Source organism: Hippocampus zosterae, chromosome 2 (genome assembly GCF_025434085.1).
Source record: "Hippocampus zosterae strain Florida chromosome 2, ASM2543408v3, whole genome shotgun sequence".
Lineage (NCBI taxonomy): Eukaryota > Metazoa > Chordata > Actinopteri > Syngnathiformes > Syngnathidae > Hippocampus > Hippocampus zosterae.
Window position 1 is genome coordinate 9,839,025 of NC_067452.1, and position 26,308 is coordinate 9,865,332.

Below are 26,308 nucleotides of genomic sequence, written 5' to 3' on the forward strand. Positions count from 1 at the left end.
CTATCTCAACTTCAGAACGCTTCAATGTGCTATTCTGAGACAATTTTCGTTCTCCTTGGGTGAACTCGTTGCCTGACTGCTGATAAATTACAGTGATCCCTCGCCATTTCGCGGTTCGTTTATGGCGGCTTCGGTGCATTGTTTTTTTTTTTCAAACATTCATTAAAAAAAAATTGAAATATGGAAGGTCCAGGTGGGGCGCGTGCACGCTTGGGCGTGCAGGTGAGTGTATGTGTGTTGCTCAGAGAGAGAGAGAGAGAGAGAGAGAGAGAGAGAGAGAGAGAGAGAGAGAGAGAGAGAGAGAGAGAGAGAGAGAGAGAGAGAGAGACTTATAAGAACAAAAGCAGGTCTCTCCACCCTTAATTGTCTACACAACTTTAATTGACAAATCATGAACACGTCTGCTGCACGCCCAGGGATCGATGGCCTGTGTGTGTGTGGCATTTTTTTTATATGTGGCATTTTTTGTGTTAATTGGTCGCTACTTCACGGATTTTCGTTTATCGCGGGAGGTTTTGGTCCCCCGTAACCGCAATAAACGAGGGATTAATATATTTTATAACATGATTTTAAATACTACGGGTTGCCCGGTGACAAGTGGTTGGCGTGTGGACCTGGCAGTACAGAGGTCGTGGGTTCAATCCCGGTTGCGACCTTCCTATTTGGAGTTTGCATGTTCTCCCCTTGCCTGTGTGGGTTTTCGTCGATTTAAAATAACGTTTTTGGATCTGCTTCATTACATTTAGCGGCATCGGTTGCTGTTTTGGCAATTTTTGCCTCTTAAATTATATTAAAAACTCGGACTTCCAAGCGATGGCAGCTATTGATCCACTGTTTACATTATTAGCAGCTCCTTCTGATACACATGCGCAGAAAGTCGGTAAATACGGCAATTCCACTTGGACAAAATATGTAAGTGCAATGAAACCATCGATTGACGTTCCGTATGTATAAACACGAGACTATAAAATATTTCCACATCAACACTTTGATATTATTCTTTTTTTCCTGTGTGGCCCACTTTGGAGTGGGACACACACACTCGACTGGAACGGGGCAAGTATTCTTCCAACCTTGTTATTCCGGTTGGTCACCCGCCACTAAACGGCATTCCACCGTATCAAACGTCACTCAATTTTAGTGACTGAGAACGACACGGCCGCGACACCTGAACACGGAAAATAACCCCATTCGGAATATTTTCGATTTCCTCGTGATGGTTACGTTAAATGGAGTTTGCTGGTCTTATTTTCGGTCCCGTGATTGAATAGAATTTGCCCGAGCTTATTGCTAGCTTGTGCAATCAGCGCACGGAACATCCCGACAGGTAATGCTAGCAACGTAATACCGCGGGTACATCTGTATGTGCTCTTCAATTTCTTATAATAACCGACTCTTGTGTTGAGATGGTGTTGTTGTGAAGCGATAGGCCTAGTATCGCCTAGTAGCCAATGTAAGGCAGTTCATGTGGAATTGTATATAAGTAGATCTGCAAATGTAATGTTTTGCAGGTTCCTGTTTGCACAAAATGCACCATTATCAGAGTAACGCGTATTTCTCAGAAAAGATCATTAGAAGGTCAGACTCTTCACAGGCACCCAATTTTATGTAAATTCACAAAATTAGCAACAGAGGGGGGCATTAAGTGTATTCACGACGTTTTTCATCAAGGACTCACCACAGACTCAGAAGCATGACTGTCTTGTCCTTTACATGTTATATTTAAGGAGAGGACAGGCTTGGTGTGTGACCCCCATGATCCAGAAGAGCAGTCATGCACAATCCATCACCTGAAGGAGTAACAGAGTACCCTGAAGGATTTGTGGTGGCAAAAGATGCCACTCCAGAGACAACGCTGGGCACTGCCTACTCTCCGGTGGACTACATGAGCATCACAAGCTTCCCCAGGCTGCCAGAGGAAGAAGTGATGCAAGGGGGGGACATTGCCTACAAATCTCGTAAAGATGATGACAACGTCCTCGGCGAACAAGAGACAGGTCCGTAATACTGTCACATGCCGTTTCCGGAAATAAAAAAGTCCCCGAAAGACTCTTGGCGTGTTGTAAAGATTCAGAAAAGTAGTGGTAACATTATTCTATATATTTTCCATTTCAGACCCAGACATATTTTTGAGGTCTGCTCGTCTTCAGCGTCTCCCGTCCTCAGCATCAGACCTGGCTTACCACGATATCGTGTCTTTGAGGGAGACAACCAAAGACCCTTTTACGCGAGATTGTGCTTGCCAGCGGGATGGACTGAGTGTCATCATAACAGCCTGTCTCACCTTTGCCACAGGGGTCACCATTGCGCTCATCATTCAGATCTACTTTGGAGACCCCCAGGTGGGAGTGGGCATTCGTATGTTACAACAAGGATGATTTGCTGAAATATTTCTGGCCTGATGAGTGAAGCTACACACATACTGCCTGCTTTTTCTTGCTAGGTCTTTCACCAAGGAGCGGTGGTGACAGATGTGGCTCGGTGTACATCCCTTGGGTTTGAGGTTTTGGGGAAGCAGGGGTCCAGCGTTGATGCTGCCATCACTGCTGCCCTCTGTTTGGGCATTGTACATCCTCACACCTCTGGTTTAGGAGGGTGAGTTGTCCAAGGAAAAATCCTGTATGCATTGGGGAAACATTTTTATTGCATTTGCCTGTATTTACCGTTATGTCTATTGGTGTACTCAGGGGTGGAGTTATGTTGGTGCATGATATTCGAAAAAATGAAACGAGGGTCATTGACTTCAGAGAAACAGCGCCGGCTGCCATTCGGGACGGGTTACTCCAAACAAACCTTGATCTCAATGTGAGGCATTTTATCCCATGTAGCTGTTAAGCAAGTCATACTTTTAGGATTTTCTAATTGCATGATTTATGTGCCTTTCAGCCCGGTCTGCTTGTTGGAGTACCAGGAATGCTCAAAGGGATGCATCATGCACACCAACTTTATGGCAGGTGTGTAATAATACATTTTAGCCTTTTAATTCCACTTGAACACCTCGATGAGGTTCAATCCTTGTGCTGTGGCACACTGACACCACAACTTCGACATTCTTCTCCATAATGTATTCCTTCAAATCATGGCCTTGGGTCTTCATTTACTGAACTGTGAAGAGGCAGAACTAGAAATTATACTATGTTATTATCTATCATAGAGAACAAAGAGCCCAACCACACTAATTGTACTTGTTTCATCGCTGTCTCATATGAAAGACGCAGGAAAGGTCAACTTAACAAGCAGAAAGAACTAAAACAAATCACAAGGAATGGCATCTAATAATGTCAGCCCAGCGAAATAGATGGACCCTCATGCTGCGGTCAGACCCAGTGCGAGTTGATTGTTTCTCGTGTTGCATTTTCAAATATAGTCATTGCAGTTCACGAGGTCGGACACGAATGCATGCCAGGTGGGGCAGATTAAGTAATTTGAAGCAAAAAAATGTTTCTTTGCCCATTTGGCCAGGGTTTACAAATGTGAACTTGTTCTCATGTCACGGACAACTAGTTGAGAATGTAGTATGTCAGCGACAGCACACGCACAAACAGGTACACTTGGTGAAATAAAAAACAATGTGGGACACAATCATTGCGGTCTCTGGGACCAAGAGGTAGACAACACAGCCATCTTAGAATAGCAACTGGGATAGAGCCAAAAAGAAGCAGGTTTGGTAAATGGATAGCGAGAAAAGTTGGTGATCGGGTGAGTGTATTGACTTGTTTACTGGTGTTTAAATGTCAACCAAGATAGCATTTAACAACCAAAGTAAACAAACCACCTGTCACCAGATCGCCCAGTGATGTTCAAACTTCATTTATGAATTTATTTATTTTAATTCAGTTGAAGAAAGAGAAACTCCTCCTATTCCCCACTTGACATGACCGCCATATAGTTCCCCAGTGAACAAAGACAAGCGGGGCATTGTGATATTTTGTGTTTGGTCTGAACTTAGCATCACAATTTGGCTCAATCATCCTCAATACAACTTGCATGATTTGACTTGATTGATCAGTCTCCAGTTTGCATGCGAGTACCAAATTATGCGACACGTTTTCATCTCATCTTTCACCTAACTCAATATTTGTATTCCTAGGCTGCTAAACTGGCTCCGTGTTCAATTAGTTCTTGTACGTGTTTTGAATCGCTTAATTGCAGAGAAACTTTTTACTGGAGGTGCTACCATTTAGAATAGGGTCGATCCGTGTTAATTCCCACAAATCTCCAGAGCCTCCCAATGACATCTCTTCAGTTTGTGTGATGTTTTTTCTATTGGTGCCATATGATGTCAAATGAAAGAATCAGTAGTTTGAGCCTCCAAGCCCAAATTGTTTTCAGGTTACGGCCTGTCAAAGTTTGACTGCCAAATATAATGACAACACAAAACATTTCCACAATATGAACCCCCAAAATGTCCTAAAAAGTAATTGGAGTCATTAAAAATAGCCATTCTTAAAGGGTCAATATCACTAAAAATACTACACCCATGCTGTTTTTAAGTGCAGGTTCTGACAGACAGGGTCAGAATACATAGATATAGGAATGTACTGGTCTTTACCTACCTCAAAATAAGAGGTAAGGGCCTCCAAATATGGCCCAAAATTTAGTGTGCAGTACCTGGATCCCCAAAAAGGGCGTGGCACTCAAACTATGACAGGCCATAATCTGAAAACCGTTTGAGCTAGGAGATGAACTTTGGGTTCATTCATTTGACATCACAAGGCACCAATAAAAAAAATAATCAAATAAATTGAAGTGGTATCACTGCCGAGAGTGAATGAAATTGGTGAATTCCAATTGAGTGGAATGACCCAGTAACTATTGCAATTTTGATAATACAAAAATAAATAGCTCATGAAAACCCATATAGCTACCTCGCTGAACTGCTATCCTATTCCAAGGGCCCGTTTGCAAAAGGAGTACTGATGACAAATCATGATTCGTTTAAAAGCCTTTCTCAACTAAGCCAGTATTTCATGTCATACATTTGCCAGAATACCGTGGAAGAACGTGGTTTCCATGGCAGCAGATGTGGCCAGAAATGGATTTAATGTCACTCATGAGCTTGGTAGGTAATATTAATGTGACGTGTGCGTCACTTGGAAGAAATGAGATTTGATGATTCCTGACATCTTTTCGTATCCCTAGCTGAAGCTCTTGCAAACGTTAAGGACCAAAACGTCTCGGATGCATTTCGGGATCTCTTCTTACCTAATGGCCAGGCACCTCTCTCTGGGTTATTGAGCAGACGGCTGGATTTGGCCAGAATCTTGGATGCTATTGCAGTTAAAGGGATATCGGAGTTCTACAGTGGAAACCTGACACAGGAAATTGCTTCTATGGTAAAGAATTCGCAAATCTTCGCATATAAGAATGCATTCATTCTTCACACGCTCACTGAGCACTCATACTGCTCTAACATATCTAAAACCTACCTACATAACATAAACATACCTAAAATAATGGCATATGTCATTTTTCATTCTTTTCAGAGAACACAAATATACGAATTAGATTATTTTTATTATACATTTCGTTTTCAAGGGAACAATTGAATGATCTGGAAATTTTGCTGATTTTGAACAGAGGTGGCCAGGATCCTGAGATGTTGAAGGCAAATAATTATTCAGTCATTCATTCATCTTCCGAGCCGCTTGATCCTCACTAGGGTCACGGGGGTGCTGGAGCCTATCCCAGCCGTCTTCGGGCAGTAGGCGGGGTACACCCTGAATCGGTTGCCAGCCAATCGCAGGGCACACAGAAACAAACAACCATTCACACTCACACTCACACCTAGGGACAATTTAGAGTGTTCAATCAGCCTGCCACGCATGGTTTTGGAATGTGGGAGGAAACCGGAGCACCCGGAGAAAACCCACGCAGGCCCGGGGAGAACATGCAAACTCCACACAGGGAGGCCGGAGCTGGAATCGAACCCGGTACCTCTGCACTGTTAAGCCGACGTGCTAACCACTGGACTACCGGGCCGCCCGCAAATAATTATTTTTTGTTAAAATATGACTAAGAGGGGGACAATATTTTTTTTTTAACTTTTAAATGTATTAATGTAATGTATTTAATTCATTAAAATGCCATTTTGGGGGATAAACGTCTGATAGTACACACTATTTCAAAAAATACCAATTAAATCAACTCTAAAACAATACATTGGTTTCGTCAGGGGTAACTCAAACTATTAGTATTTCAAATCAACTTTCCATGATCGGCAATGCCTTCGATACGTTTAAGTTTCCGCTAAAAACAACAGTGTAATGTTATGTGTTTTTAATAAGGGAAATACCACTACACTGTACTAGTGTTGTACATCTCTCCAAATTCGATATGATTCTCCATACATATGGGGTACAATACGATTCAAAGATGCAAAGATTTTAAAATGTGAATGATTCATTTCAGTGTAATTACCATTCGATTTGAAATGGTACGGCTGTAGCTTTGTCATGTTTGTTAATATGCGACAACTTGTAAAAATGTTCCACAGCCCAAACTATCCAAGTTGATTAAATTCAAAGAAACCAGCAGTCATCAGCAATGTCAAACTGCTTTATATCTGCTGTATATCTGTAAGAAAACACGATTCGCTACGTATCTCAACACACAGGGTGCCACACAATTCAAGGATACGATTTTGAAATGTAACAATTTGATTTGGGTTGTCAAATCGAAAATAGATTTTCTGATTCAAATTGTTTATTATTCCATACATACGCTTCAAGAGTTTACTTGATAAAAATACAGTATGAACAGTTTGTGAGCCATGATTCATTTATTGCAGCTCCTGGTTAAAATTCGTGATGACTTGGCCATCGGGTGGCAGTATAATACAGTTATGAAGACAAATTAATTTTACGCCTCTACTGTAAGTAAAGCTATAATCTGGAGGAATATTTGCTGTTTTCTGAGTATTATTGCACTGTTTGTGTTCAAGAATCCGTTCCTTAAAACCTTACATGACCGCCACACAGAAGCTATTTGTTCGCCCCTCTAGTGGTAACCATATTATATTAGTGGATTTAAAGACAAATGATCAGAATCAGATTCAGAATCATCTTTATTAGCCAAGTATGTAGAACACACAAGGAATTTGTCTCCGGTAGAACACGCTGCATTTGTATCGTCATAAACAAGGACATTACAAATAAGTATGGAAAAATTAAGTCTGGAAGGACATTCCGTAATGTAAGTGAGCTGTTGAGCGGTTGTACAACCCAGTGACAACTGTGAGACAATGTGCAAAGTATCAAGCAGAGCTAAAGTGATCAGTGGTAGAATACAATACTATAACAGTTGTACAGTTGGTGCAGAAAATCATTAAACCATTTTAAAGTGACCAGTAGCAGTATTTGAAGGACAAGAAGTGTGCAATTATGTGGGTGTTTTAAATTTCCATTTAGTTTGGCAGTAAACCTCAACTGAGAGCGGAAGACTCGACTTAGAGCGGAAAACTCGTTTTTTGAAGAATTAGTCACATACTGCTTGTTATGAAGTGAGGTCTGTTGAGTTAGCTGCCACCATACATCACTCGTATCGCAAATTATTGCTCACCAATCAAAGCAGGGAAAAAATCAGACAAATTTCAGTTTTCATATCAAAAAGGTCACTTGTATTTCAAGGCACAGTTGAAGTTCGAGATGTTCTGAATTGTAATAATGGTAATTTTAGTGTTTTGTTTGGACCGGACAAGATTGAATTCAGTGGCCTGACTCTGAAATGGCCTTGACTATTGTGTTTCTCTGTTGTCCTCGTTTTTATAGGTGCAAGCAAGCGGTGGGGTGCTCACAGAAGATGACTTTGGTAACTACAGCACAGTCCTAGAGCAGCCAGCACACATCAACTATCAAGGTGAGTAGCAGTTTCATTCTCCATTTTCTTTATTTATTTTTGCAACAATAAGTGCAACTGACATATTGTTTTTATTGCGGATGTCTTTGAAGGACACCATGTGATGGTGACTCCGGCACCCCACGCCGGTATTGGCCTGATCACAGCCCTCAACATCCTCGAAGGTTACAACATTACCAACCAGGTGCCCAGGAGCAGCACGTATCACTGGACTGCAGAGGTACTGTTGAACCTTTCACTAAAACATATTTATAGTACAGTATAGTGGAACCTTGCTGACGCATTGGTGGATTCCATTAGAGCCGATTGCCGGTTACATTTCCTTTTTTTTCTGAATGATTGTAAAGTACGTAATGCAAAGGTTTATCTATAGAGTCCATAGATAAGAGCTTGACAAAAAAGCAGCTGAATGGCGTACTGAAAATATCATGTTCGAGATACATGCATGTACCAAATGATGAAAACTCGCTTCAGCCAACAACAGCTGATGCTAAGCTAACGTTGTAAGCCATGTTGTCCTTTACCTTTAATGGGACAGTTACCTCTTTTGACATGGCTGCCGCATATGCCCATATTTTGCCCTTGATGAGAAAGTTGCCCCCGCCATCCTGGCCACCACACAGGTGCGTACGTGAGCCTACCTTGGTCTACTGTATAGCTGTGACAACAGCGTCACAACCAGGAAACACATGGACCAATCTCGATCTGCGATTTAACCACTAGCACTGTGGCCAGTTGGGGCAAACAGATTTTGACAGCTGCTGAACAAAGGGCCGTTTTGAGTGGACTTGACACTATTTTCTATCCGAGGTTCCACTCTACAACAATTCATTTATTGTTTTGTTTCAGTCAGTGAAAATAGCTTTGGCCTTGGCAAGTGGCCTAGGCGACCCCATGTTTGACACTTCAGTCTCAGAGACAGTCAGCAAGATGTTGAGGTACACGATGCATTGCTCTCTTCTGCATTCATATGTGGTTTCTGTCAGGCTCATTCATAGAGACCTTCACTGTCCAATCTCTAAGCAAAGCACAGGGGTCCTTGCTCCGCCAAATGATCAACGACTCTCAGGCCTTCCCTGTCAGCCATTACACACCCTCGTTTAGTTTGGAGGATGGTGCTGCAGCTGCCCAGGTCATGATCATGGGCCCAGATGACCACATAGTCTCAGTTGTAAGGTATGCTTTCATGCAACTCTGGTTTGTTTGTTTCTTTATTTATTTCGTTTTTATTTCTTTTTGTTATGACTGAACTGACGAGCAAATTATTTCATGCAATATTTTGATTTTTAGTTCCCTAAATAAACCGTTTGGCAGTCGGATAGTGACTCCTTCAGGGATCCTTTTGAACAGCCAAATAAAGGCCTTCTCTTGGCCGAATAAAACCCACAATTCCAGACCTAACCCTGTAAGTAAGCCTTATTAGTGCTGCCTTGGGATACAAATTTAATTTGCTCCGTGCCCACACTCGTATTGCAAATCATTTCTCAGTGAAATTAATGGAAATGTCGTTGATGTGTTCCAGCACACCATGCTTGACACGTAGCTTACTCAGTCATCATAGAATAAAAGTTTGAGTTCTCAAGTCAAAGCAAAAAAAATGACTGAAAGATGGCCTCCATCTAAAAAACTAAATGGGATCAGTCGTATCTCAAGGCAGCACTCTATTTTATAATGTTGGATGTTGATTTCTTGTCCCCTTCTGAAACATGGTTGATGTCATTAGCATAACAGCCTCCAGCCTGGGAAGCGGCCATTGTCCTTCCTGATGCCCACTGTAGTGAGGCCATCCAACGGGGTGTGTGGTACATACATTGCGGTTGGATCCTCCAACGGAGCGAAAGCTCTGAGTGGCATCACGCAGGTGATTATCTTCCATAACAAGTCAGAATTTTGACAATGAGTGGGTGGTAATTTACACCTGGGAGGATGGAGATGTATATATTTGTATGTTCATGCCTTTATTCATGGAATGATGTTTTCTTATCTGTCACAGGTGCTGCTAAGTGTTTTGTCCTCACACAAAAACATGACTGACAGTTTAGCGTATGGTAGATTCCACCCACAGCTGGAGCCAGACACACTGCTGGTGGACTGTAAGTTTGTTTTCTACTCCTTTGTAAGCACATTCTGCGGATTCTCTTTGACAAAACTCTCCACAATGCATTTTGTAATTATTTTCTTTTTTTTTATATCAATCTCCATTTCAGCTGCAGTTACCACTGTTGACTGTTGCATTTAAACAGTATTTTAGAACCTGTTCATTTGTACAATCAATTCTTAAACTTGTTATTAAATGTTATAATATTGATGATTGCATCCAAGTCCAATGCCCCATTCTCTCTTACAGCTGAATTTCTAGATGAAGATGTTGAGCTGCTGCTGGCCAAAGGCCACAAGGTTGAAAGGATAGATGTTTTGTCATTGGTCGAAGGCACCCAGAGAACAAATGACCTTATCGTTGGAGTGACGGACCCCCGTAGTGCTGATGCCTCAGCCCTTGCAATGTCCAGGACTTAGCCATAGTCCACAAACACTGCTGCTTATTACAAACACTGCTGCTTATTAATTTTGGACATCAAATAAATGGAATGACAATGGACTATTCCGGGTGAAATCAAGCCACGCCAATGTGCAGTTTGAGGTGATTTCGCAGCTGTTGCTTGGATAAATAATTTTAATGCAGTAGTCCAAGAGATCGTTGTTGGCCTGCTTATCACAATTGAATATAATCTGTTCTTCTCCAAACAATGCATTCCCAATGTCTGCCAAGCAGATACTACATAGAAAAATGTATTTATCTGTTCCGATTCAGGCAGTCCTGATCATTTACAGTTAAACACCAGACTGCGGACATGTGAAATCAGACATGTAAAGTTTGGCAAACAGGATTCTTTGAAACTGCCTGCGCTTCTGCGCACATACAACATTGCTGCTGTACAGGACCATCCTTGCCTGGTACCTTTCCAAAAATGTCTGCCTGTAATGCAATTGAAGCTAATATTAAGAATCAGAATCATCTTTCTTGCCCAAGTACTGTATGTTTCAAACACAAATGAATTACTTTCTAGTATTTGTAGCCACTCCACTAGTCCAGCAAATAAGCCAATATAACACAATAGACATTTAGGACATGAGCACATACTGTCAGTAGAGAGTCATTGAGCAATGTTAGGGTACCATTAGTGCTGTTAAATTGAAAACTGTGCAAATGATACCGAGTTGTTAAGCATTTTAAAGTATGGTAAAGTAAACTAAAGTATGCATAAATCTGATTCAATAACAGTTGTGCATATGGTGCAAAGAGTTCTCAAGCACTTTAATGTGTGTTAATACTGATCAACAAGTCAACAACATACAAGCCAAGTAGTTCAAAATTGTTGCACCAGAAGATGGTCACACCAAATCCAACAAAGAAAAATGGAACTGTAAACGTTGTTAGAATGTGTTTGACCTACTTGCAAGTTAGTCCCAAAAATCATTCAAACTAGTAACTGTATGTACACGTACATAGTTTTTTTAATGCGTTCAACCTCAGATTTTTTTATTTATATTTGGAATTATTTTAGGTAGTGTACATAAAGGTTGGAAAGTCGCTATTGTCAAGTTCTTGAAGTGGTTCTATTTTAGTGTACGCTGGTGATAATTTAATCTTAAATTGTGCAATATGGCTTTGATGCTTGTTTTGTCTGTCCAGTGCCATGGACTCATGCACCATATGTGAATGTTTTATGTGATTGTTTTTCATACAACTCAACATCCTCCCTCAAAGTAAATTGTGACTAAGACTGCTCTATTGCACACGCACTGTATATATTTAAAAGAAAGTACTCTACTGTTTTAATAATACTGTACTTTTATGTTTAGATTCTATACGGCCATTCTTGAAAACGTGTATATAGTGTACGTATATTGTGTACAATTAAGTTTTATTTCGTTTGGCTTGATGTTATGATTTAAGTAACTGTCGCCGCTTATGCTTCATTCACTTATTTTGAAAAGCCTAAACGGAAACCCTGAGCGTGCGTAATGCCGTGTTTTTCGTTATCCCTGTTTTGTTAGCTAATTTGGCTAGCAGATGTCGACAGGTCGAATTTATTTCCAGAAAACAATGTGTGGTAAGACGTTTTCTCCTTGTTAAGTAACATGCCACGAATAATGCGTAGCTGATGTGGTAACCTTAAAAAATAAATAAAATGATTTCTAAAGCTATTATGTGATTTTTCGAAGTGTTTGCGCTGAATTACCTGCACGGCGCTAGCGATTGCTAATTGAAGCTTACTTGGATACCCAAAGTATCAGCATGGTTATAAATTAGATTTTTTCGAATGTGTAATTTGGCCTTGCACAACCAGTTAGCTTGTCGTAAAGCAATGTAAAATAGATTAATACAGGATTTGTATTTTCTTTTTTTCCCCCCGTGTACAGAGGCTTTGTGCCAAGGCCTGCTACTCCAGGGCCGATCATGTTATCCGACCTTTTGAGGGTTTTTAAAATCTATTTTATTATAATTATTTGAATTGCAGCTTGGATAAGATAATGCCAATCCTTTCATCAGTCAGCACATAAGCTCAGCATCGCACGTACTGTGCGTTAACACGTGTTTTGCTGGCTGCAATATTTCTGGTTTCTGAATGTCACAAATCCGAGGAAAACAATGAGTGTGCAATTACATTCTATAGTACTGTTTTACTGGGAGCGTTTCAATATCTTATCCTGAAGACTTTGTCGTACACGTGGACAAAATGGTTTAAATAACTTTGAATCTAACATAATAAAAAATAAGAATGTACAGGTATTGAAAATGAACCAATGAACATCAGACATGGCTGTATTTTGGAGGTCCATTATTTTGTTTTAAAAAAACGTAATCAAAGTGGTTCTTTTGCATTCCCAATCTGGCAGCACAGAGCAGAGTAAAATCAGGTGAAATAAAAGAAAATACATTTTAATCAACACAAATGAGTGGTTCTCTGAAAACCTGGTCCAGGAGTGTGACGTGTGAGTCCAAAACTGAACTTGTGCAAAATCATTACAAATGCTATCATGTTGCTTTCAATCAAAATTTATTGCAGTGTATTAAATAAAGATTCCGGGAGTTCATGCGCCCCTTTGTTTACAGGAAATTGTTGAATGTTGCCCGCTACTCTGTTGTTACGTGTTGGTACGATTGTTACATGGACAACATATACTCTAGTACCAAATTAGTTTACCTTTATTTATTTATTTATTTTAAACACTTGAACAGCTTCATTACCTCCATACAAAGATATTCAGTTGAAAAACTGTAACATGTGGACACTGGGGCCGCCACAAGAGATTATTTAGCTCGTCAACTAATCATCAACAGTCGTCTCGATGTTTTCTGAGAACCACCCATCTACAACAAATTATACAAGGTGATATATGCAAACTATGTTGTACAAACATTTGAGAGAATTTCTGCGATCAAACGGTTCACTTAATGAGACTTGACATGTCTTGACTGGTGATTTACCTGATCATTCATGCGAAAAGTGCCCTAATCCAACCTTCTCAGATTTGAAGGGTGCCCCTCCCCAGACTATATTTTTCATCTTCTTTAACAAATGTCAGTACTCTAAAAATAGTCCTTTTGACAGCCACCAAAGTGTTTCATGCCATCATTATGCTCTGTGACATATGACACTTGGAAAATCATTGGTTCCATGATATTTGCAGAATGATACAAGCTTTGTAGCAGCATTTCAGAGTAGTAATATTCGTCGGAAACGAGCTTCAAGCTGTTGGTTTCATTTGACCATCACTCCCTTTTGTTCAAGAAAATGATGAGAACATGGTTGAAGAAGCTTTGTGGCCTGTCAATGTGCATTTCAGAAAATCCCCAGGTCATCAGTTTAAAGTTTTCTCCATAATGATTGTCACCTACTATAGGTTCTGGGACTGTATTGCAAAATCTGGCTCATGGTGTATTGAAACTGTGCAGGCGTTGCTGATTTGTCTCCTGAGCATTTGACAGTATCAGCCTTCGGATTGAATCATAATCACTTGTTTTTCTCGTGTGGAATTTTAGTGTAAAGAGTGTTCCAACGCCACTCCCAGACAAAGAGGAGAATGGCTCATCGAGGCACTCCACCTCAGCTGTCCCAACAGACCCAAGACCTGGAGCGTGACAGTGACTCCGACTGGGACTCTGGCGTCGGTGATGACGTTGACTGTTGCCACCGAAGCCCGGAGAACGAAGAGGATCACAACAACCAAGATGCCACTGAAGACTGCATTGGGGCAGCAGCACATTTTACTGTTTTTGTTGCCTTTCAAGGGAGTATGGAAGATGAAGACTTCACAATTAAACTTGATACTGTCCTCCGTGGTATACCCAGCATGCTTGATATGGGTTAGTATCCTTTACTTAAACCCATTTTTCTAATCCAACGCACTTGTCATTAGCAGTAGCCAGCCAGTATGGATTGTTTTGTTTTGGAGTTGGGTTGTTTTAGGCAGAGGTTGAAAAATTGATTCCCGATTAATCATCCAAATACAAAAATCATATCGTGAATAAAATAAAAATGTACATTACAGGCAGAATAGTTGATGTTTTTATATTACTTTGTCCTTTAGTGGAAACCCCATTCCAACATTTGGATGTCGTGTTAAACATTCATTCATTCATTCATTCATTCATCTTCCGTACCGCTTGATCCTCACTAGGGTCGCGGGGGGTGCTGGAGCCCATCCCAGCCGTCTCCGGGCAGTAGGCGGGGGACACCCTGAATCGTTTGCCAGCCAATCGCAGGGCACACAGAAACAAACAACCATTCGCACTCACACGTAGGGACAATTTAGAGTGTTCAATCAGCCTGCCACGCATGTTTTTGGAATGTGGGAGGAAACCGGAGCACCCGGAGAAAACCCACGCAGGCCCGGGGAGAACATGCAAACTCCACACAGGGAGGCCGGAGCTGGAATCGAACCCGGTACCTCTGCACTGTGAAGCCGACGTGCTAACCACTTGGCTACCGGGCCGCCCCGTGTTAAACATAAAAAACATAATACAATTATCTTCAGATCATTTTCAACCTACATGTATATCTAATTGAATACACCCCAAAGACAATATATATATTCCAAAAAAGCTGGGTCATTTATATCACATTTTCTTTTAAAATTCAATTCAACGTCTGAGAAGTGACTGTTAAAGCTTTGGTGGAACTCTTTCCCATTCTTGCTTGATGTAGAGCTTCCGTCGTCGTATTTGACGCTTCATAATCCGCCACACATTTTCAATGGGAGACAGGTCTGGACTGCAGACAGGCCAGTCTCATACCTACACTCTTGGATATCACATTGTTGGAACACGCGCAGAATGTGGTTTGGCATTGTCTTGCAGAAATAAGCAGGGGTGTCCTTGACAAAGACCTTGCTTGGATGGCAGCATATGTTTCTCCAAAATCTGTATGTACCTTTCAGCATTAATGGGGCCTTCACTGATGTGTTGGTTACCCATGTCATTGGCACTCATACAGCCCCCTACCATAAAAAATGCTGTCTTTTGAACTTTGCGTCCATAATAGTCCGGGTGGTTCGTTTCCTCTTTGGCCTAGATGACACGACATCCACAATTTGAAATGTGCACTCGTCAGACCCCATAGAACACTTTTTCACTTTGCATCAGTCCATCTTGGATGAGCTCGGGCCCGAGAAACCGGCAGCACTTCAGTGTTGTTGATAAATGGCTTTTGCTTTGCATAGTAGAATTTCTTAGTTGCACATATGGCTATGTGGCGCAGAACTGTACAGTATTTACTGACATGGGTTTTCTGAAGTGTTCCTGATCTCATGTGGAGATATATTTTACACATTGATGTCAGTTTTTGATGCAGTGCCTTTGAGGACCGAGTTTGGACACCCCTGCCTTAAACCGTTTAATTATTTTGTCACGCAGTGGTTCACAAAGAGGTGAACCTCGCTCCTTCTTTGCTTGTGAATTCAGGGAGGCTTATATTATTACCCCATCACGGCACCCATTTTTTTCCCAGTTAGACTGTTCACCTGTGGGATGATCCAAACGTGTGTTTGATGAGCCATCCTCAATTTTCTCAGTCTTTTTTTGCCACCTGCCCCAGCTTTTTCAGAATGTGTTGCAGCCATAAAATTCCAAAGTTAATTATTTGTAAAAACAGGAACATTTATCAGATTGAACATTGAATATCTTGTCTTAGTAGAAGACTTGTAACTTGTAGCGTACCTTTAACGGATCATGCACCTCTAAACTGAGTGTTGGCTTCATGGTAGTCATTTGTTTTGGAGAAGGGTGTTTAATAGTTTATTTTCTCATCTATGTTCAAAGAAAAATCCCAACTCAATTACATTTCAGATAGATTGGAAGTTGTATTCTGCCCTCTTCTAGAATCAAAGACGCTTCACCCACAGCTTGTCGAGCCGTGGAACAGTGTGCGTGTTACCTTCAACATTCCACGGGATGCTGCTGAACGACTGAGGCTGCTGGCTCAGAACAACCAGCAGCAGCTCAGAGACCTGGGAATTCTTTCTGTGCAAATTGAAGGTTGGATACATGGATCTTCGTGCAAGACCATTCCACATACATTTCCTGCATCAAACAGTCGAAATAAGAGTAACAATAAGTGTTAAGACATAAACGTTTCCTCCATTGTTTAGGAGAGGGGGCCATCAACGTTGCAGGGGGACCAAATCGGGGACAAGAAGTCAGAGTTAATGGACCAATTGGAGCAGCTGGCCAAATGAGAATGGATGTGGGAATTCCAAGTCAGCCTGGTCCAGGTAATGCTGCTACAATGAAACAGTTTGAGAATTGTTTGTTTTAGCTCGACCTGTTGAACTTAGTGATGGAATTTTCCATCAAGACTTTTTGTAAATGTGTTTACCCATTCATTTTCTGAACAGCTTTATTGGCTAAAATTAATTCGCATGCTTCCAGGTAATATATTTTACACACCCTTGTTGAAATACTTTTTGCGATAGTTAAGAAAATGTTGACCGACATAAATCATTTCTACGCTTTTTCTACAGTTTTTTGTTGTCATTTGTTTTGTCGTTTATTTTTTGTTTTATAACAACAAAAACCTTGGCATTTGAACAGGAGTATGTCAAGTTTTTATTTCCACTGTAGTTTAATATGCTACTTTTTCCCAAGTAGGGGTGAGGATGTCAAATCCTTCGATGGTCCCGACAGGCTCAGCCATAGCAGGCCAAGCTCTCATGCCAGGCAACGGTGGACAGATGCATCCTCGTGTTCCAAGACCATCTTCACGGACAGGTTTTTGACTGTTTAACTTTTGTGTACTCAGAGATATTTTATAGTGAACATTTAAAGGACAGGATTAAAATTGTCAAAAGTTATACATTCTATTACAGATGTCATGGATCCAATGATGCCAGGCATGTCAGTTCAGCAGCAGCAACTTCAACATCAACAGGCTGGTCCCCATGGTCCCATTCTTCCCCAGGCTGCCCATCACATGCAGGCTTTGCAGTCTGGTAGACCAATCAACCCTGCTTCTTTACAGCAGCTTCAACAACATCACCAACAGCAACAAGCCCAACAGCAAGCACAATTCTCTCAGCTTGGAGCGAGACCTCCATTCAACCAACCGGGCCAAATGGCTATACCTCCTGGCTGGAACCCCTCTGGAGTCCTCCAGACACCGGCCGCCCAAGGAGGTCCTGCCTGGAGGAAGCCTCCACCTCAAGCCCAGATGGTTCAACGCCCTCCTTCCCTTACTACAGTACAGACGCCCAGTCACCCTCCACCACCTTATCCATTTGGTAGCCAACAGGCAGGTCAGGTATTCAGCGTAATGGGACAAGGACAATTGCAGCAGCAACAACAACAGATGGCAATGGGTCAGTTTGCTGCACCCCAGCCTAAAGCCCCACAGGTTGTCCCAAGTGGTGTTGTAGGACCACCAAGACCACCTCCACCCATTCCACCCACTAGTGGCCCACAGGGGAATCTCGCTGCCAAATCCCCGGGGTCGTCGTCATCTCCTTTTCAACAGGGTTCACCTGGAACTCCCCCAATGATGGCTCCGAGACCTACAACTCCACAGGGTTTTCCACAGGGTGTTAGCTCACCAGGAAGAGCAACCCTCAACCAACAAGGTAACATGCAACAAGGATTCATAGGAATGCCTCAACATGGACAACCTGGAACACAAGTTCATCCAGGTCGGTCACTTTTCTTTGGTGGGCATATTTGCGTGTATAAAGATGTAGACTGATCTACTGTTTACCATTAGAATTACTTGCCATTGCTATACTTGAGATGATAAGTCAATGAATCTTGACCAACAGGTATACCGAAGAGGCCAATGGGCTTTCCAACCCAAAACTTTGCCCAAGGTCAGGTGGGTACCACCACGTCAGGAGCCCCTGGTGCAGGATCTAGTCAGCAGCTACAGAGCAGCCAAACATTGACTCATACTGGTAAAATGCATTAAATTACAATACATCTTTGTTATAGTGCTTTCTCAACAGCTATAGATGTAAACAGCCAATATTTTCCTTCTCTGTATGCATCAGGAGTCCAGCAGTCATCCTCAACCCCAAACTCAATCCATGCCCAACCCAATGTTATGGGTGTACAAGGTGGCATTCCAGGTCAGTCCCCGGGCACAGCTAGTGGGTCTAACATGACCCAGCAACAGCAACAGCAGCAGCCAGGCCTTCAGACGCCGATGTTGGGCCTCCAGCATCAGGCCCAACCCGTGTCCTCCTCCCCCAGCCAGATGGTTCAAGGCCAGGGTGGAGGTCAGACTGTCCTCTCAAGGCCCCTCAGTCAAGGGCAGAGAGGAGGGATGACCCCACCCAAGCAAATGATGCCTCAGCAAGGCCAGGGGGTGATTCATGGGCAGGGTCAGATGGTTGGAGGCCAAGGACATCAGGCAATGCTCCTGCAACAACAACAACAACAACAACAACAACAGCAGCAGCAACAGCAAAATTCCATGATGGAACAAATGGTTGTAAGCCAAATGCAAGGCAACAAACAGCCATTTGGAGGAAAAATACCGTCTGGGGTTATGCCTGGCCAGATGATGCGTGGCCCTTCACCAAATGTTCCAGGTAACATGGCTCAATTCCAGGGCCAAGTCGGCCCACAGCCAATGACACCACAACAACAGCAGCAGCAGCAAATGGCTCATATTCAACAACAACAGTTGCAACAGCAACAGCAGCATCAACTGCAACAGCAACAGATTCAGCAGCAACACCACCACCAGCAGATGAATCAGCAGCAGCCTCAACAGGTTCCACTTACTGTCAATCCTAATCAGATGATGGGTATGCACGGACAACAACATTTGAGGCTTCCTGCTGGTCACCCTCTGATCCAACAACAGTTGCAACAGCAGCAGTTACATCAGCAGCAGAAACAGCAGCAGCAAGTAATGTTGCAACAGCAGCAGCAGCAACAGCAGCAGCAACAGCAGACCGCTCAACCACACCCACATCAATTGGGAGATCCCAATAGTGGGACAGGCGATTTGGGGGTCCAACAGATGGTCCCTGATATGCAGGTACAGCAGGCTCAAAGCATGATTGGTGGACCTCAGCACATGCAAATGGGAAATGGACACTTTGCAGGTCATGGCATGAACTTTAACTCCCAATTCCCGGCTCAGGTTCCTATAGGGGGGCCTTGTGCACAGGCAGGTGGTTTTCCTGTCAGTAAAGATGTAACATTGACAAGCCCCCTGCTGGTAAATCTCCTGCAGAGTGATATCTCAGCCAGCCAGTTTGGACCAGGAGGAAAGCAAGCTGGTGGAAGCAATCAGGTCAAACCCAAAAAGAAGAAACCTGCCCGAAAGAAGAAGCCAAAAGATGGAGAAGGACCCCAGCAAGTCGAGGGACCTGGGTAACCACTTTTATTGGCAACAAAAAGCCACTTTTCAAATAAATTGGACATTAACATTATGATTCAAGTTGATTTTTTTCTTACATTTTTAGAGGTCTGGATGTGAGTGGTATGGAGGATTCTGAAGTGCAAAATTTTGCTGGAGAACAGAGTTTGGGCCTGGACAACTCGGGCCAAAAGCTTGCTGACTTTCCCAATAGGCCTGCAGGTATTTAGGAATTGGTTTATTCATTCAAATATGTCACAATTACCGGTTTGAGTAAAGCATTGGGATTGACAGCACTGCCTTATAAACCTATTTTCTGATTACCTTTTTAAAGGTGAATTTGGACTAAGATACTCAGACATGAAATGAATGACTTGCCTAAGTGTCTTATTTGTAGTGTCATGTGGGTTTTAGCAGCATCGTGAAGCAGAATAGTTGTGGCATGATTTCAGGTGATATTAAAAAAGCAGGGGTGGGTGGGACAAATATAGTGAATAACTGCACGTGTAGTGAAGGCTAGTTATTCTCGGTTTCATTGAGTCGTTTTTAAATAGGGTCCGTTGTTGGTCTTCATGCTGCCGGTGATGTCAAGTTTCTTATGTCCAGTTATATCCATGTTCTTTGTATATACTGTATGTTGACATGTTTCCATTTGCTCTCTGTTTGCCCAAGTATTCACTGGCCAACCAGGTGATCAAAGGATATTGCAGCAGGTACCAATGCAGTTTATGCAGCAGCAGCAGCAGCAACAACAACAAATTCAACACATGCAACAGCAGCAGCAAATCCAACAGCAGCAGCAAATCCAACAGCAGCAGCAAATCCAACAGCAGCAGCAAATTCAACAGCAGCAAATTCAACAACAACAAATGCAGCAACAATTACAACAGCAGCAGATGCAGCAACAGCAAATGCAACAGTTGCAGATGCAAGGTCTCCAGAATGCTCAAGGGCAGCAGGGTATGACAGGACCACAGACCACAGTTCAAGGCCAACCCCAGGTACACCATCAGCTGCAACAGCAGCAGGGTCAACAGCAACAACTACAACAACAGGTAATTAATTGTAGTGATATAGGAGAGCATTTAACAATATGCTGTAGATATCCATTGATTAACTGATGCTTGATTTTCAACCCTAAACTACAGCAACAGCAGCAGATGTTAATGATGCTTAAGATGCAGCAAGAGCAGAAAAATCGCATGTCCAGCGCTTCAGGAAGTCAACTTCCTCCTCGTGTCATTGGCAATCAACCTGAGGCACAGAGACTCCCAGTCTCACAGCAAGGGAACATGCCTGTCATGATCAGCCTTCAAGGACATGCGGGATTAGCGCAGTCTCCTGACAAAGCAAGAGGGATGCCCTTGATCATAAATCCCCAGGTGAGGGCAAGTGGCGTACGCATGGAAATTGTGATTAAAATTACTGAACTATTAAAGAAAACTACATTTTACTACATGTGTGCTACATTTGAAATTCGTCAATTCTACTGTGTTTTGGCTTTCAGCTTGCAGGTGCTGCACGACGAATGTCCCTCCCTGAGTCGACGCAGGGTCCGCAAGGCACTGGATCTGATGAGACAACATCTGGGATCCACCCAAAGCAAGATAAACCAAGCGGTGCAGAAAGTGGCATGCAGCCTGGAAATGGCGGCCAACAGATGATGGCCAACCAGGGTTCCACAACACACGTGATGAAGCAAGGCACTGTTCCATCATCAGTGACGCAGCACACTGGAGCCAGTCCACAACAACAACAATTGCCCACTCAACCTCAACAAGGAGGACCCATGTCTGGCATTCATTTCCCTAACGTTCCCACAACTTCACAGAGTTCCAGACCAAAAACTCCCAACAGGGCCAGCCCCAGGCCATATCATCACCCCCTCACCCCAACTAATCGTCCTCCAAGCACTGAGCCCTCAGAAATCAACCTTTCGCCAGAAAGGCTCAATGCTTCAATTGCAGGGCTATTTCCACCTAAAATCAACATTCCTTTGCCACCCAGGCAGACAAACTTAAACAGAGGATTTGACCAACAGGGCCTCAACCCAACAACTTTGAAAGCCATTGGACAGGCGCCTCCAAACTTAACTTTACCAGGCAACAACAGCAACAGCGGAAATGGTGGAAATAGCACGAGCAACAGTCAGCAACCTTTCTCGACTGGTACTGGTGGGGCAGGCACTAAACCCGACAAGCATTCTGGAGGACAGAATAAAAGGGCAAGTCCTAGCAATAGTCGTAGGTCAAGCCCAGCTTCGAGTCGCAAGTCAACCACACCAAGTCCTGGAAGACAGAAGGGGGCAAAAGTGGCCATCACATGTCCTCCCCAACCTCAACAGCTGGTTAATGCTCAGGGGCAAACTATGATGCTAAGTCCTTCTTCAGTGACGCCAAGTCCAGTATCCATGGCGTCACAATTAAGTGGCAACATGGAGATGCAACAAACCCAGAGTCCCCTCCATGGTTTACAAGGTAACCCTCCTGAGGGCATCAAAGAAAGTCATATAATGATGGCATCCGAGCAACGTCAAATATCTCAGCCTCAACCACATCCTCAGCCTGTGCGGGAGTTATCGGCACCAAGAATGACAAGTCCTCGTCCTCCCGCTCCTCAGCAGCCGAAATCTGACTTGGAGTTGCAAGCTGGGACAGTCGATAGGCAGTCAACACACAAAGCACCACTGCAGGACTCTGGGGGTTCAGTGGCTGTCAGGGCTGCTCCCACTTCTCTGAACCAGCTTCTGGACGTCCCGAACAAGCCTCATCAACCTGTGCATGGTACTTTGGTTCGGGACGTTATGGCAAAAAACAGCCCTCAGTCAGCCATGGATCCAGAGAGACAACATCACTTAGACACTCAGAGTACAGACACGCTCGCCCCTGTTGCTACTTCTGCCGCTCCTAATGAATCAGAAGTTAAATCCAAGCCTCCTGTGTCAGCTCCTATTAGCAGTCACAGCATGCATCCTCATGTGACCTTCAATGCCGCTCCTAGCAATAACCAAAACCCATTATCCTCTCCAGGTATCAGTTCCAGTCTGAGTACAATGACTAGCCTTTGTTCTACCTTCACTAACACTAATGTTGTCCAGAGTGTAAGCTCTAAACCAGTTAATTCCACTCAGGGCAGTCATTCGATAGCAGTTAGCAGCAGTTCTAATGCCAGCTATAGTGCAAACCAAGCCGGCGTGATGCTCAAGCCCGGCATGGGCCCGAAACCTATTACAAGTGTGCACTCAGTCATACAGATTCCTACTTCATCCAGCTCAATTCCTCCCAACCAGATCACCGTATTTGTCACACCTAACCCAGTGACTTCTACACCGACATCTCAAGTTCCTACATCCGTGGTCTCCACGATGGTAACTCTTCCAAACAAGAATATTCGGCCGCAGGATATCCGACATCAGACACCTGTAACTCGACCGCCTCAGTTTATCACCACCACCCCTGTTTTTATCAACCCAATCTTTCAAGTCCCAAGTACGTCTGTGTCGCCCAATACCACAGGAGTTTCTCAGTCAGTCACTATGGTGGGACCTATCCAAGTATCTACGTCAAACATCCAACTTTCTACCGCCACTAGTTCCACACAATCCTCTGTGGCAAATATAAGCACATCTCAACTTGCACGAAGCACCGTTGGACACCTTCAGACTGTCTCCAATGTCTCTTCAGCCACCCCAATTGATGCACATTCAGGTCCTCAGCAAATCAACCATGGTGCTCTTAAAGTTGAAAATATAGTTGACGCTCAGAAATCAGGTTCAGCAGTCAGCCAGCCATCTCATTCAAGCCCTTCAACGTCCACCTCTTTCCAACCTCCCATTGCATCTCCGCCTTGCACAAGCCCTAGCAGTATGCACACACTTCGAAAGGACCTCATGTCTGCCGCTCCCACTGCGCAGTTAAAAAGTAAGCCGGCGCAGGTGGCCGTAGCTCTTTCTGGAACAGCTGATTCCCAGATACCTGCTCAAGTGTCCAGTGTGGCTGCTCCTCCACCACATGTCTTCCACCCTTCTGCTAGTTCCGTTATTCCAACTGAAGCTGCAGTGGACCACACAACTCATGCCACTCCAAACCATACAACACCAGCAATCTCCTCTTTTACTTCGGCTCCTGGGCAGGTTACTGTTCCAACACAGGCACCATTGCCTTCTACTCCTTCATTGTCAAACTGCACCCAGGCTGCAACGTCTCAAAATCCCATCACGAGTGTAGTTGGTACCACCGTTGCAGTCTCCTCTACATCATTGCTCTCTACAGTCAGTCCGGTAAAGAATCCAGTACCGTCCGTGGTTCCAATTGTTGCCATGCCTGGACTGATTCACGAGACCCCACCCACAAATTCATCTGTTGCTAGCACCGGCAGAGTTCCTCTTTCTCAGACCGGACCTGTGTCTTTTGAGCCTGCTGTTACACAAGCACTGGCTCCTCCTGAAACTATTCAGACCACACCAGGTAAATAAAAGGTCTTAGATAAATTGTACTGGATGCTTGGTACTTGTGTGTCCTCAAATTCTAGCCCACATATTTTTGTACTGGCAATTGTTTCTAACTCTTGAATATGTTGTGACTCATTTATCCGTGTTCCCTCAGAATCTGTTCAGCAAGATGCTTCACAAGAACCTGTTGCTGTTGAGAAGACAAGTGAGTGTGTCATTTTATTTAGATACTGAATGTTTTATGTGATCCCCTTTGAAATTAGGTAACAGACTTGTTTTTTCCTGTCCTTTCAGGTGAAGAGATCTTAACAAGTCCTGATCAGGGGTAAGATTCCTCATAACACGAGTGCTGCAGTTACTTTGACTACGTGTCTATTTGAGTACTTGTGGAGCTGGGATTTACAAAAAATACTCCTTATTAATGATTATCTTAGTTGGCCTAAGCCTTGTGCTTTCGAAGAAAAAACGCTTTGAAATTTCTCGCTCTACTGAAACTCAGGGAGGTCATGTGGTTTGCCAAGGGATATATGGTGAAAATCAGTGAGCCTCGTGGCCTCGGGACATGGTATGTATGATGAGCATGCAACTATACCTACACATGTCTCAGGTTACTTCTAGGTTATACAACTCCGCTGACCTTCATGGCCCCATCTCGTTGATGGGGATTGTATTCATACATTTGGAAGTGAAGCCATGTTTGTTCAGCACAGTTGATAGTTTACCGCTGTTTTTCCACTTCTATCACAGATGGGCAAAGAAAAGAAAGACGCCCATCAACTTAGTTCCAAGGTATGTATTTGAACATGTTTGCGCTGCAAAGACACAAGCAGTGGTCATGTTGACGTAGTGGAGCTGTCAGGACGAAGATGGACAGTATCTGTGGTAGATGAGGAAAAACAGCAGAAACCTGCGGGGTATCCGATCTTCCTGAGTATCGCAGAGTTAAGCTCACCCCCTCTTAATAATGCTGTCTTTTATTTTCTTCTCTTGGTTCGTCTTCTATCTGCTATTCCTAGGGCTGCTGTGGAGAAACCCAAGGGGCCGAGTAGACGCAGCTCTCGAGCAGAGAAGGAGGTGGAGGAAGAGCCAGTAGCAGAAAGTGGTGTCAGGAAGCGATCAGCACGGCCTGGAACAACTGCTGCTGCTGTTAAAGGTAACCCAAGCACAAGTGAATAAATGCCGTACACTAACAAATCTGAATTTTGATGACCACACCACATTTAAACTACTCGCTTATTATCTACATTCCAACAGAAACTGGAGCCAGCCCCACTCAGGCCAAACGAAGGAAGTCAAAATAGGAGCAAAATTCTGCTTTGACCACTGTTATGTTTCTGTATTCTGCTGTGAATCACTTGATTTGGATTTCTCTGTCCGACCTTTTTTTTTTTTACTCGAGCAAGAAATCATGTACAGATTGTTTTTTAAAAAATGAGATGCGTTGTCCGTCCTGTAATGTGAGATTGTAGTTAAAATGTGTGCAAATGTTTTTTGTTACATGCTGGATTAATCATGTTTAGACTGATAATGGAGCTTGTCTTGTTTGCAAAATTGTTAAAACTGAATAAAATTTTCTACCGTTTTAGTGTGTCAAATGAATTTTAGTTAGTCATAACAAACGGTATAGCGAGGCACAGATCAAAGCAGATTTGCTCCTTATTAGACATTAAAGCCATGCAACACACTCTTAAAATGTTAAAATGAAGCATTTCTTTACCCCTGTCGAGACTCAGATTGGATATTGTGCCGTCTGTGATTTTACATTTTGACTTGAAGATGAAAATCCCCCAACAACGCTTTAATAACAGACATTGTGTAGTCTGGTCGCGCATGCGCAATCCGTGTCTGTTCAGACGGTAAAGCTTTGTGGGCTTTGAATCCTGCACAGCTGTTTGCACTGACAGTCACCTGTTTTACTACTCGTTTAAATGTATACTGTATACCACATAGTGAGTTGATGTCAGCCCTGTTATGGGCAATTATTTGCTCCCGAAGTTTGAATTAACGGCGAACAAATAACTTTACATTCATTTTCTAATCCTCACAAATAGACCAACAACGCATTTGCGCTCACAATCACAGTCACACTTCAGCACAATTTAGAGAACCTGGAATCTAACCTGGCACAATTTAGAGGGCC

The 26,308-nt window shown here is 43.1% G+C and overlaps 2 protein-coding genes across 5 annotated transcripts; both read left to right on the forward strand.

The window, feature by feature from the left end:
- Positions 1 to 1,073: 1,073 nt before the first annotated feature.
- On the forward strand, positions 1,074 to 12,062 carry LOC127594686 (glutathione hydrolase 7). The gene is made up of 16 exons (XM_052056497.1): positions 1,074 to 1,327; positions 1,728 to 1,997; positions 2,116 to 2,342; positions 2,444 to 2,595; positions 2,688 to 2,805; positions 2,887 to 2,954; positions 4,989 to 5,062; positions 5,143 to 5,336; positions 7,770 to 7,857; positions 7,950 to 8,077; positions 8,707 to 8,795; positions 8,881 to 9,033; positions 9,148 to 9,262; positions 9,581 to 9,718; positions 9,851 to 9,950; positions 10,205 to 12,062. Exons 2-16 carry the CDS (start codon positions 1,775 to 1,777, stop codon positions 10,372 to 10,374), a joined length of 2,037 nt encoding a protein of 678 aa, XP_051912457.1. The 5' UTR covers positions 1,074 to 1,327; positions 1,728 to 1,774; the 3' UTR covers positions 10,375 to 12,062.
- On the forward strand, positions 11,861 to 25,750 carry ncoa6 (nuclear receptor coactivator 6). Of its 4 annotated transcripts, XM_052056359.1 has the most exons (18): positions 11,861 to 11,972; positions 13,907 to 14,230; positions 16,244 to 16,399; positions 16,513 to 16,635; positions 17,009 to 17,131; positions 17,230 to 18,042; positions 18,169 to 18,300; positions 18,397 to 19,394; positions 19,500 to 19,732; positions 19,825 to 19,940; positions 20,391 to 20,773; positions 20,867 to 21,100; positions 21,226 to 24,184; positions 24,323 to 24,373; positions 24,463 to 24,493; positions 24,916 to 24,957; positions 25,185 to 25,321; positions 25,423 to 25,750. In XM_052056359.1, exons 2-18 carry the CDS (start codon positions 13,948 to 13,950, stop codon positions 25,467 to 25,469), a joined length of 6,861 nt encoding a protein of 2,286 aa, XP_051912319.1. In that variant the 5' UTR covers positions 11,861 to 11,972; positions 13,907 to 13,947; the 3' UTR covers positions 25,470 to 25,750. The 4 variants fall into 4 exon arrangements, with proteins under 4 accessions (XP_051912319.1, XP_051912298.1, XP_051912305.1 ...); XM_052056338.1 differs by having other exon boundaries at positions 18,397 to 19,732; XM_052056345.1 differs by having other exon boundaries at positions 17,012 to 17,131; positions 18,397 to 19,732.
- Positions 25,751 to 26,308: the final 558 nt, after the last annotated feature.